Below are 11,596 nucleotides of genomic sequence, written 5' to 3'. Positions count from 1 at the left end.
ACACATTTTTAAAAATTTATTAATAATGACAAGAAATAGGTTGAAAACGTTAACACTTTCTTTTAGAATCTGAAGCGCTCACTTCTACTCGTATCCTGATGTAAAAGTAGTGGCCGAAAGCTTCAATGTGGAGGCAAACAATCTAATGGAGATGATTAGATCCATAATTAAGATGGAGCCATCTCGAGAACCCAGAAGCAAAGTTATCCCTCCGCCCACTAGAATCCATCTCTAGAATAGATCTTGCACTACAATGACCATGGGGTCGCTAAAGTTGCTTAATCGACCTCTTAGAAGGAAGAAGAACATTTTAGCGTTCTATATTAGAGTACAATTCACAAATATGCTACTATTGAGCTGATCCAAGTAATGAGGGTATTACGAGTTATTCATTTACATGCTTATCTATGAAATCCAGGATATGTTGTTTTGTAGAAGCCTCGAATAGGCTCTACACATATGTATCCAACTTGTTGATATTTCTTCTACTTAAACTACAAGCATGGAGCTTTAATACAAAAGGTTTTGACATAAACACGTTTGGTTCAATGGCTGATAAAAGTGAAAATGAGATAATTATTTCAATTATACAACAATTGGAAGATGACTCTAGAATGCAAAACCTCCTATTTACAAATGATAATGAAAAACTTATAACACTAAATCAAATGATTTTGGACCACGAATGAGGTAATTCGATAAGATAAATTGTAATTGGGGTTTACATGACTAGCGACTCAGATTAGCCTAATCCGTGGGCCGAAATACAAATTAGTCCAATTACAAAACACCCACCGAGTGGACTGATTTACATGACTAGCAACTTTGGTCGGCTTTTGGGTTGAAGATTTCAAGCTCATAGAGCAAATCACCCTTATGAACTAAAACCTTGCTTAGAACAAATTGGGCCTGTTGGTTGGCTTTAGAGACATTTTGGACTAGCCACTGTTTTATTAGCAGAGCCCAGATCCGCTAAGCCACAAGAGACAAAAAGACCCTAGTCTTCTGAGTCCCGAGTAGTAATACCCCGCGCTCGGGTCTATTCTACACCTGATTCCAGCTGGTCACAAATTTTGGAAAGTCAAAACAACCGACAATACTCTTCTAAAAACCACCCAGTCCTCTGTCGACACGTGTCCCTCGCACCGAATGTCACCCCTCTTCTGCTTCGGTTAACATCTAACCCAGTCTCGCAGACTCTCTTGCCAAATTTGACTTCGCGGTAACTCGAGTTGAATTCCGGTCAAATCAAGCTCCGGCCAGCTCAGATATGGAGGAGAAGCCGTCGGCGAGGAGAGTCAAGTCGGAGGAAGACCACGTGGCAAAGAAGGTGAAGACGGAGGAGGACCATGGCGGTACAAAAAGCTTGGATACTGCGAAAGCCGATAAGCTGGTGTGGCTGATGAAGCTGCCGCAGGCGGTGGCCAAGTCTTGGAACTCGCACCCTTCCTCCGATCCTCACCCCGTCGCCAAAGTCGTCCTCTCCCTTGATCCGCTCGAAACCGATGAGACCTCTGCGGTGCAGGTATTCGCTACTTCTCTCAATTCGATCATGTTCTTCACTAATTAGTTCAATTTCGCAGAGTTTTACAGTGTATGCAATCTATTAGTTCTTCGCTGATTTTGTTGAATTAGGGCGAGTATTAGAAAGTTTGCAGTTTTGTTGCCTCTGTGTTCTTCAGCAAAACCCTAATTTGTGTTGCAATTTGATCCAGTAGGAGTTCTGTGTTGTTTTAGATGATTAGGATGAAAGCTGCATTGAAATAAGAATGCAAAGCTCCTAGGGATTCTGTTTGTGACTGAATTCGGTTTCCAAGTGCATACTTGTTCTCAATTTTTATTCTCTGGTGCTTACGCCTTTGAAATTTGTTATCAGTTCAAAATGGAGGTTGCTCCCACTGAGGCTGGGATGAAGCCGAAGAATTATTCTATGAACATGTCGAAAGACTTTATTCCTATGTGCGTTTTCTCGGAGGGAAATCAAGGTAAGGATCAGTAATTAGATTATACAACAACTAGTACTTCTACTAGTGCACTTTTGAAACTAGTTTTCAGCTATTCGTGGATTTCATGCTACAATTTTACGGAAAGCCAGTTTCTTTATATTTTAAGGGTGCATACTAGAAAAATGCAGAACTGGTTGTTGAGCTGTTGAAGTAGATTCATTGATGGCATATGACTGTCTTTCATCAATTTCAGGAATGCTTCTAGATGACTAAGAAGCTAATTTGAATAAATTTGAATGACTACGGATTTGGAATAGGTATAAGACAATTGCTTGTTTGGCCTATTGAAATTGTCTGTTGAAGACACGTGCTGTATCTGTGTTGTTGATGACATACTCTCCTTCTTCAACTAGAATCACGAAAATGAACATGCATGGAGAGTCCCATACTCCCATTACTGGGCTAGGCTGCACAAATAGTACTCTAGGTTCTATATGTCCGTCAAATCATGTCATATATTATGCTATTCAACCATTCCCCCTTTCTTTTGTAATTGCCCTGTTAAAATAGTTCTTGACATTTGCCTTCATTTTAGGCAAGATTGCCGTGGAAGGAAAAGTAGAGCACAAGTTTGACATGAAGCCCCATGGTACAAACTTTGAAGAGTATGGGAAGATGTGTCGTGAAAGGACAAACAAGTCCATGATCAAGAATAGACAAATACAGGTAGCCCTATCTTCCATTTGTTTCTTTTATGGCCTCATTTCTAAGTGTATACAAGATCTTATTTATTTTTCTCTCTTGCCGGTTGAAAGGTTATTGATAATGACCGAGGAGTACATATGAGGCCCATGCCTGGTATGATTGGCTTGATTTCTACCAATGCCAAGGTATCAACTTCCTTCAATCCTTTTTTTTTTTTTTTTTTGCACAAATTAATGTGAGAATGTTAGAAGTGTGTCCTGCTTATTTGCTTGTTGTTTCCTACCCCCTTTGAGAGCTCATTCTGTGAGGACTGGGAAGTCACAGATACGTTCTTTTTTAGCATAGAGATTGTCTAGCTTTTTGTGGTGGTCATGTGACCGCAATGTTTTCCAGGATGAAGGAAAACCATAGTCATAGAGGTTACAAGAACAAGTAAAATGAAATTTATTCCTTGTAGAGTCTAGATGTGCGAAATGTGGTCCTATGCAGATATAAATCTTGGGTTCAGATATGATGGATAATGTTTTATGCTTCCTTTGGCCACATTCTTAGAAGAAGCAAAGGAATAATACTTGAATTTCGATATGCCAGGATAAGAAGAAACCTGTACCAGTTAAACAATCAGATGTGAAAAGGACTAGAAGGGATCGTGGGGAACTGGAGGATATAATGTTCAAGTTATTTGAAAGACAACCAAATTGGGCATTGAAGCAGCTTGTGCAAGAGACTGATCAACCTGCGGTATGTCTTCTTACCTTTCTAGCCAATTGCTTATGTATTAAATAGTGTACTCAGATTTTGCAACTCCTTACTGATTTGCAACTTGGTTCTAATTAATGTCTACTTTCTGATGATTTCATCTGCAGCAATTCTTGAAAGAGATACTAAATGAGCTGTGTGTGTACAACAAAAGAGGAACCAACCAGGGTACTTATGAGCTTAAGCCAGAGTACAAGAAATCTGTTGATGATACACCTGCAGAATAAATTCTCTACCAATCTATTCATCATCCACTTTGCGTTTTTGACAAACGCAAGTTTCCAACTGAAGAAGAAAGGTTTGCCTATGGTGTTGTATGAGAAAGTAACACCATCAACGAGAACTGTAAACATGGGAGATAGCAGTCCCATTTCATCTTTTTAACTCCCACAGTTATATTCTCTTATTTGATCTGACCAGTGATAAAACGCTTACTTAAACTTACAGGACAAGCATGCATAAATTTGATGTAGCGTGTACATCCATAATACTGGGTTACCTAGTATTTTAGTTTGAGAATAGCTGAAATACTTGCTAGGACACCCCTTTTAACTGCAATCATATTGATACAAAATTGAAAATTTGAATGCTTGTGTTATTTTTTTTCCTTCTGAGTTCATTTATCAGCACACTTAACCTAGTTTCACCAGTAGTCTGGGTAATTCCCATCTAACAGGAAAAAAAAATAATAATAAATAATAATAATAATAATTAAAAAAAGAACAAGAAAAAAACACGTACATACAATACGAAAAAAACACGTACATACGATACAAAACAAACCAACTGTGCTACTTGGAAGGGTCCGTAGTTCAGAATCAAAAGCAACACCAACGGACTTGAAACCAAATTGCAATTTCACATTTTAGGCTACTGTCACCGTAAGATATGTCAAAAGGATAAAAACAGCGGTCAGCTTCAAAAATAGTTTTTATCACCAATAGAGTCAAAACTTTCTTGCACCAGATAGAAGAGATACATAGACCTATAAAAATTGATCAATTTCATACCCAACTTTCAAAACTGATAAAAAATGTACCTAGACTTTTATAAATTGATCAATTTCATACCTCCGTCCATTTTCCGTCACATCTCGATTCAAACTAAGTATATACAACCTTTCACTCTTTTTTCTTGTTTATGTGAAAGTAGTGGGATCAATGGTTTTTTTTTTTTTTTTTGAAAGATGGGATCAATGGTTATTAAGCAATAGAACTACATGAAAACTTATCGAAAAAAAAAAAGAACTACGTGAAAATACAATGGTCTTGCCGCCGCCAATGACACCACAAAATTGTATTCAAATTCAAAAGTTTTGTAGAATTGGAATCCGAAACTAAATACAGAGATGCACAGAGGCAACATCAAACCCATAAATTGAAGTGATTTGTGGTCAAAGGAGTCATCAACCATTTATAACTCAATCTTCTTCTTCTATAGAATTAAAATCTTTCATTCAATTTCAATTTCACCATCTTAGAAACAAATAAGGTTGGGATGTTTCCCACCTTTTGAAAAAAGAAGAGAATCAATAAAATAAAATAAAAAATTAATTTTTGTATGAAAATACTATTATAACCTCAAAAACCACCTCACATGCACCGCACATGATCAATTTTAACAGAGAAGTGATGGAAAATAAGCCAAGGTATCAAGTTGATATGTTTTAAAAAGTTTAGGTATCATTTTGATCAATTTTAAAAGTTGAGTATCATTCTATTCGGCGCAAAAAAGTTTAGACATTGTTGGTGATAAAAACTCCTTCAATAATTGTAAGGCTTTCTCAATCAAGCAAGTCTGTTCATATATATATATATATATATATATATATATATAATTAAGCCAATTCTTGTGGGAATGATTAAATTTTTGAACTATCATATATGCCCTCACATAATATAAATTTTAAAAAATAAATTATTTATATATGAGGATAAGATAGTCAGTAGATTATATTATATTTGAAAAAATTTGCAATACCTTCCATGAAAAAGGGGAAAAATTACAAACAGTACCCAGCTTATGGGCCAGTCCGAATTTCTATACCCAAGCTTCCGAAACTATCACAATGGTACCCCAAATATCCCACCCGACCCAACATTCGTACCTGCCGTCATAGACGGCGTTAACTATCATGCCACGTGGCATTTTCTTAGGGGTAAAACTGACCCTCTATCTTTACCTCCAAGGAAAAAATACAAATAGTACCCAACCTATGACCGACTCTGAATTTCTGTACCCAAATTTTCAAAAACTATCACAATGGTACCTAGGTTATCTAGCCCGACCCAACATATGTACCTGCGTCCCACGCTTGCGCAGCCCACCCGTGCCCAAGATGATGGGAGAGTTGGGAGGAAGAAGAAAATGAAGAGAGTTTGAGGAAGAAGAAGAAATCTGGTGAAAGGATGAGAATACCCCTCAAAGTTTGACAGTTGACTAACTTCGTAACGGCCAATAGTGTTTTAGGTACTAAAGTTGGGTCGGGGTCCAAACTTCAGGTACCAAACTGATAGTTTTGGAAACTTGGGTACATAAATTCAGAGTCGACCATAGTTTGGATACTGTTTGTATTTTTTACCCAATAAATAAATAAAAGCCACTTGACATGACATGTGTGGAGAATAGTCAATAGACTATTCAAATATGAAAACGTTGTAATAGCTCCCATGAACAAAAAGAGAAACTTCCCCAAAATTAGGATAGAAATTGCTATAACTTTTTTAATTAAAAAATAAAAGCCAATTGACATGTGCGGAGCACATGTTAAGAGGCTAGTCCACATATGTTAACATGTGTGTGTGTGTCCTGCCTGTCTTAGAGAAATTTGAACGGAATGGAATGAAGCCTCGTATTGTCTAAGTACACACTTACATATATCCCATCTCAATCAAGCAAATGCACATTGAGATATTTGCATGCCTTTAAACAAGTTTTCAACAAGCTTATAATGAGTTTTTGTGAATCTGCATTGAAAGACATACTTGTTTGAAATTTTATTTAGCAGCCGCCACTAAAGCAACATCACCAACATGTATACCTCCCATTCAAACTAGTATGATACATACACGTACATCGGTCATAGATTCATCTTTCTCAAATATCATCATAGCTCGCATTATCTCTACCCAAAATAGTTAGAATCTTCAATCTTCTTCCAACACATTCGTCGGGGATGATGGTGATATATAAACCCTAATTACGTATTAGCTTCATACTGACTACGATAATTGAGGATTATGATCCGTAAAGAATTTAGTTAGTGTCGGGAGTGAGTGGGTTGATTAAACATGCATGAACATCTTGATGAGGCCTGTCAAATGTCGAGAATCATGTGAAGAGGGGTCGGAAATCGACAGACTATGAATCTTCTCTATCACCTTTGGAAAAATTTTGCAGCACCTCCTTTAGACTTTAGTTTGGTTCCAAAAGATTCCAATGCTATCTTCTCAAAGATCGATATATGATCGATCAACTGAGGAAGGTATATTCTCAAGTTGAGGAATGATGGTGATCGATAGTGAATGAGGCCAACTTCATGTAACTAGTGGGTTGTTGATGTATACCTTTAATTCGGGGACCCTATCCTTCTTCTTCTTCTTTTCCGCGATGGTGCAATTGAAGGTGAAGGATAATGGAAACTCTGTCACTTCCATGAACGTGGATACCAAAAGTGGCAAACCAATTAATGAAGATAGATGGAAAAGCTAGATTAAAAGAAATCTCAAAGATGGTTCTGTGTTGGGGATGGTAGGATTGGTTCATTAATTGGTCTGCCACAGCGTGTTGCACAGATCAATCTAAACCCTACAATTGCTAATGAAACGTACAGTTCGATCTTTTTGGTAAAACGTGTCTTCCTCTTTCAGCTTCTTGTTCTGGTTTAGGGTTCGAATCGAGTTTCTTACAAATTAAACATTGCACATTTGCATCTAGAGGTGACAAACGGGCCACTAAGCACGAGCCTGGCACGAGCCGAGCACGTTAGAATAACGGGTCGGGCTGGGCCTAAAAATATTGGTCCATTGGCCCGGCCCGAGCACGACATATTATGGGCCCGTTACAAACACAAAATTTCATTTTTTTAAAAAAAATATTAAAAAACTACAATAATGAGATTTGAATATGAGACATTTTTATTTAAAATCTCATTACAATTCCACCAATGCTTTCTTTTATATTGTCAAAATAATGAAACAAAACACTATATCCTTGTTTTGACATAAGTATTTTTTCTAAATATTAAATATATGTTTATTAATAAAGACTAATCTCATAATAATACAACTATAGATTGAAGGAAATAATAATAGATACTAAATCTTCATTATATTAATAAAGATTAATCTCACAATAATATACTAAAAACAATATATTTTGAGTTTTTCTTTCTTTCTTATAGTGGAATATAAAAAATTATTAGAAATCTAATCTTAAAAAGCTAAGATTAAGAAAAACGTTGTAGAACTTAATTTATTTTAATTTTCTAAATAGTTAAATAAAATTAATTTTTATTTGTTTAAATTAAGATTTTAAAATCGTGCTTTATAAATGATAGGCACGAGCACGGCCCGTTATTGACCCGGCATGAGCACGGCCCGCCACAATATGGGCTCAGGCCATGGGCCGGACCGGGCTTAATGTTTAAGTAAATGGGCCGGCACGAGCCTGACACGATAATAAATGGGCCGGCCCAAACCCGGCACGAAGCACGACTAGGCCCGCTTAAAATGGGCCGGGTCGGGCCAGGCCGGCCCGTTTGCCACCTCTATTTGCATCAAATCCTTCTTTTATTTGGCTGCGCGGTTCTTGTTCTTGTGTCAAGTTTCCCTGTGGGTTTTTGCTTTCCTTTCCTTTCTTGCCTCATTTTTATTTTTCTATCTTGGCATGTCATCAAATTCTCTATCTAGTAGTGTTTCTGTTAACTTCTAGTTGTTACGTACCTTCGGTGATAAATTTTAGTTAATTTCTTTTAGAGGTTGTGCTTTTCTCTTCTGATAATCAAGCTTTTGCTATATTTGGAAATTCAAAGGAGTCTCTTATGAAACTGAATCAAATTACATTTGTAGTGAAGCTAGCAACAACAATATGCAAAGCTATACATATACCACATGATTTTGGTATAAGTGAAATATATGAGACTGTACTGCCTAACTAACTCTTAAACTTCATCCACCCATATAAGGTGTCCATCAAATGGACATCGATCCATCATTTGTAGCGACTTAACAACTTCCTCCCTCCCTCTCTTCTTCCTGAGAAATGAAATGGATAATTTAGGGTGACATTTAGATACCCTTTTGTCATCTCTATCTAGCTATCAATGAGAAAACTTGTTTTCCCCCCATTAAAAAACCCATTAACCACACATTGTGCATCAAACTCAGCGAATCAAATTCTTTACATCGAAAATAGAGAGACAAGGAAATACAAGGAAGCATCCCTCGTTGTCTTAGACTTTTAGAGGTGTCCTAATGTTAAACCAACCCAATTAAGAAACATTCAAATTACAAGAGGTACTTCTTTGTTTTATGTACATTATGCCTGAATACTTCATAAATACCCTGATCGTGATCAGCATGAAAGATTTGAGAGTTTCTATTGAGACCTCCAAATCTGCTCACTTGACCTCACTCTATTATGAATTATTAAATGACATATATAACCTATTATAAAATGACTATTAAGGACAATAATTATACCCAAAAAAAATATTATATTTATTTTATGTAGACTTTCCAATTCAATAATATTATATTGTATTCCTTATTATTTTCCTTATCTATTTTCATTTTCCAATTTCACTACATACTCATTAAAGCATTCATATATATTTAATAAGAATTAAAAATATGATTAAGATCATGTGACATAAAAATATATGATATATATGTTGAACACATATTGGTGAGGGAAAACAAAATAAATCCTCTTATGATTTATGACCTAAATCTAAAACAATCCATTATATTTGCCAAAAAAAAAAAATATTTAAATAATTAATCATGTGGTACAAAAAATACAGAAAAAAAAATAAACATTAAAAAACGAATGAATTTTTTTGTTTGAGAATAAAAAAAATGATTTTTTTTTGCACAGCTAAAATAGAAAAAAAAAAAAAACTAATAGTTCATGGCATTAATTTTTGAAACTCAAGTTTGATTAAGAAATGTATATTTAGTTAAGATTTATAGAATGATTAAATCATTGAAATGACAAATTTTTTTATTTTAAAGATAATAATTTGTTTACAAATTATATGAGTAAGGTTATTTGAGGAAGTTTAGTGAGATTTAGTGAGTAAATTTAGTATTTGAAAATTTGATAAGAGGTGTAAAAAGCATAGAGGTCAAGTGAGTAAATTTGGAGGTTCCAATAGAAAAACTCGAAAGATTTCCAGTCAAAAAGGGAAGAAGGCAACTGACTTTCGTGGATAGCGAATTAACCGCAATTCTTTTTACTTTAGATTATTAGACCCGCAATTAGTTCACGAAAATCTACATGAACCCCTATCTAATCATGTAGGGTCATCGATCTGAAAGACCAAGCAAGAGCTGGCTGGTTATAATTATACTAAGGGAAATGATAAGGCCTCAATGAGGCCTAAAATTTTAGGTGGCATGTTATGTAAGTAAATATAAATTTTATTTTCAATTCTACATAATATAATTTGCACATCATAATCTTACAACTCCAAATTTACCATTTTACATTTTCTTTTAAATTTTAAGGGGGTGAATCAATGACATTAATGAATTTAATAAGGTAACGGAAACAAATATTACGTGTTAATAGCAACCATTAATTATGTATTAATTTACATTAGAAGTTCGTTAGACCTAGCGCTCTGCTAGGGGAGAGAGCGGCCGCCCACGCATTTTGCCTCTGAATCCTCCTCCATGAATATGGAGGATTTGGGTGACTCCGGTGGTGCGGTAGGGATCTGGCATAGCGGCGAGGGTTGCTTGACTCTTTTCTCTTCCATGCGCCGGAGTTACTGTTGTGATTCTCGAGGCCATTGGAGGATCGGATGGTGGAATCGCTTTCCAAATCTGGTGGTGGACGAGCGTCGTACGGTGGAGGCGAGTCTTGGTCGCATACAGTGGATCTGGATTCGCGTCTGGAAGGTTGATATGGGCGACGTTGGACGGCGTGCGACGGGTGACAAAGCGCCGGATGCTGAGCCGATAGGTTGCAGCTTTCCCAGGCTGCAGATGTTGAGCGACGGCGTGGTGCAGATTGGTCTGAAGATCCGGATTTGGGATCCAGGTCGGATCTGGGGCTGGGCCTGGATCTGGGTCAGGGGCCGGGTCTGGATTTGGGCTTGGCACTGGGCCTGGATCTGGATTTTGAGGTTGATTGTTTTTTGGTTTTCATCTTTTTGGTTCATAGGTCACTTGGGTGGAAGATTGATCTCTGTTTGGCGTATTTTTTTACGTGGAAGATGTTTGGATGGTCAAATCACCAGTTACATTGTTAGAAGATTTCCCTTTCGTGGACGGTCACACTATCGGTAACATAGGTGGAAGATTGTTCTCTTTTCGACGTAAGATGTACGAGGAATCTGCTTGGTCGGTCATACCACCGGTTACTTTGATAGAAGATTACCCTTTTATGGTTGGTCATACTATTAGTAACTTTTCACATAGCAAGGTTTACACCCGATGCGTCCTCAGATGTATTTTTGCATCCAATCGTATCTTTGCTAGGTTTTATGGGGGGAGGATTCAGAGCACCGCCGTGCACTTGCACCAACATAAATAAATGATTAGATTGCATTAAATACACTTTTTGTTTATTAAAAATAAAGTTGATAATAAATATCAAGGGTTAAGATTATTTTATAAGGGTTGGGTCACTTGCACCGTCGGTGCATAGAATAATTTCCTAGTTTTATGTTCATTACTTTTATTTTTGTATCTTTCATTTATGATGTAGTTTCTACATCTGTCTTTTGTAATCTTTCTTATTATTAATGGAGTTGACATTTATTCTCAAAAAAAATTAATTATGTATTAATTTAAGAGAGATGTCTAAGATTCTTTCACCAATATTTTTCTTCATTTAATTAAATTATTTCCCATAATTTTTCTTTCCAAATAGCATTAATAGATTGAATTAGTTGCAGGAAATAGGTCTTAACTTTTATTTCCCAATATTAATTAAATTCATTAAAAAAATAACAT

At 36.2% G+C, this 11,596-nt stretch overlaps 1 protein-coding gene across 1 annotated transcript; it reads left to right on the top strand.

Annotated features, from left to right (window-relative positions):
• The first annotated feature begins 1,163 nt into the window (after window positions 1–1,163).
• Window positions 1,164–3,993, top strand: LOC112174393 (transcription initiation factor IIF subunit beta). Its single transcript, XM_024312160.2, has 6 exons — window positions 1,164–1,525; window positions 1,877–1,985; window positions 2,542–2,672; window positions 2,762–2,836; window positions 3,243–3,392; window positions 3,518–3,993. The coding sequence occupies exons 1-6, from the start codon at window positions 1,271–1,273 to the stop codon at window positions 3,635–3,637; spliced, it is 840 nt and encodes a 279-aa protein (XP_024167928.1). The 5' UTR covers window positions 1,164–1,270; the 3' UTR covers window positions 3,638–3,993.
• Window positions 3,994–11,596: the final 7,603 nt, after the last annotated feature.

This window comes from Rosa chinensis, chromosome 6 (assembly GCF_002994745.2).
Source record: "Rosa chinensis cultivar Old Blush chromosome 6, RchiOBHm-V2, whole genome shotgun sequence".
Lineage (NCBI taxonomy): Eukaryota > Viridiplantae > Streptophyta > Magnoliopsida > Rosales > Rosaceae > Rosa > Rosa chinensis.
Note: the sequence above shows the minus strand (reverse complement) of the source record. Positions and strands in the feature narration are given on the sequence as shown.

Excerpts from the sequence above, each read along its gene's own strand:
- LOC112174393 (XM_024312160.2), top strand. The coding sequence starts at position 1,271 with ATGGAGGAGAAGCCGTCGGCGAGGAGAGTCAAGTCGGAGGAAGACCAC. Across the intron at positions 1,526-1,876 it reads ATGAGACCTCTGCGGTGCAG|TTCAAAATGGAGGTTGCTCC; the intron begins GTATTCGCTACT and ends ATTTGTTATCAG. Across the intron at positions 2,673-2,761 it reads TCAAGAATAGACAAATACAG|GTTATTGATAATGACCGAGG; the intron begins GTAGCCCTATCT and ends GCCGGTTGAAAG.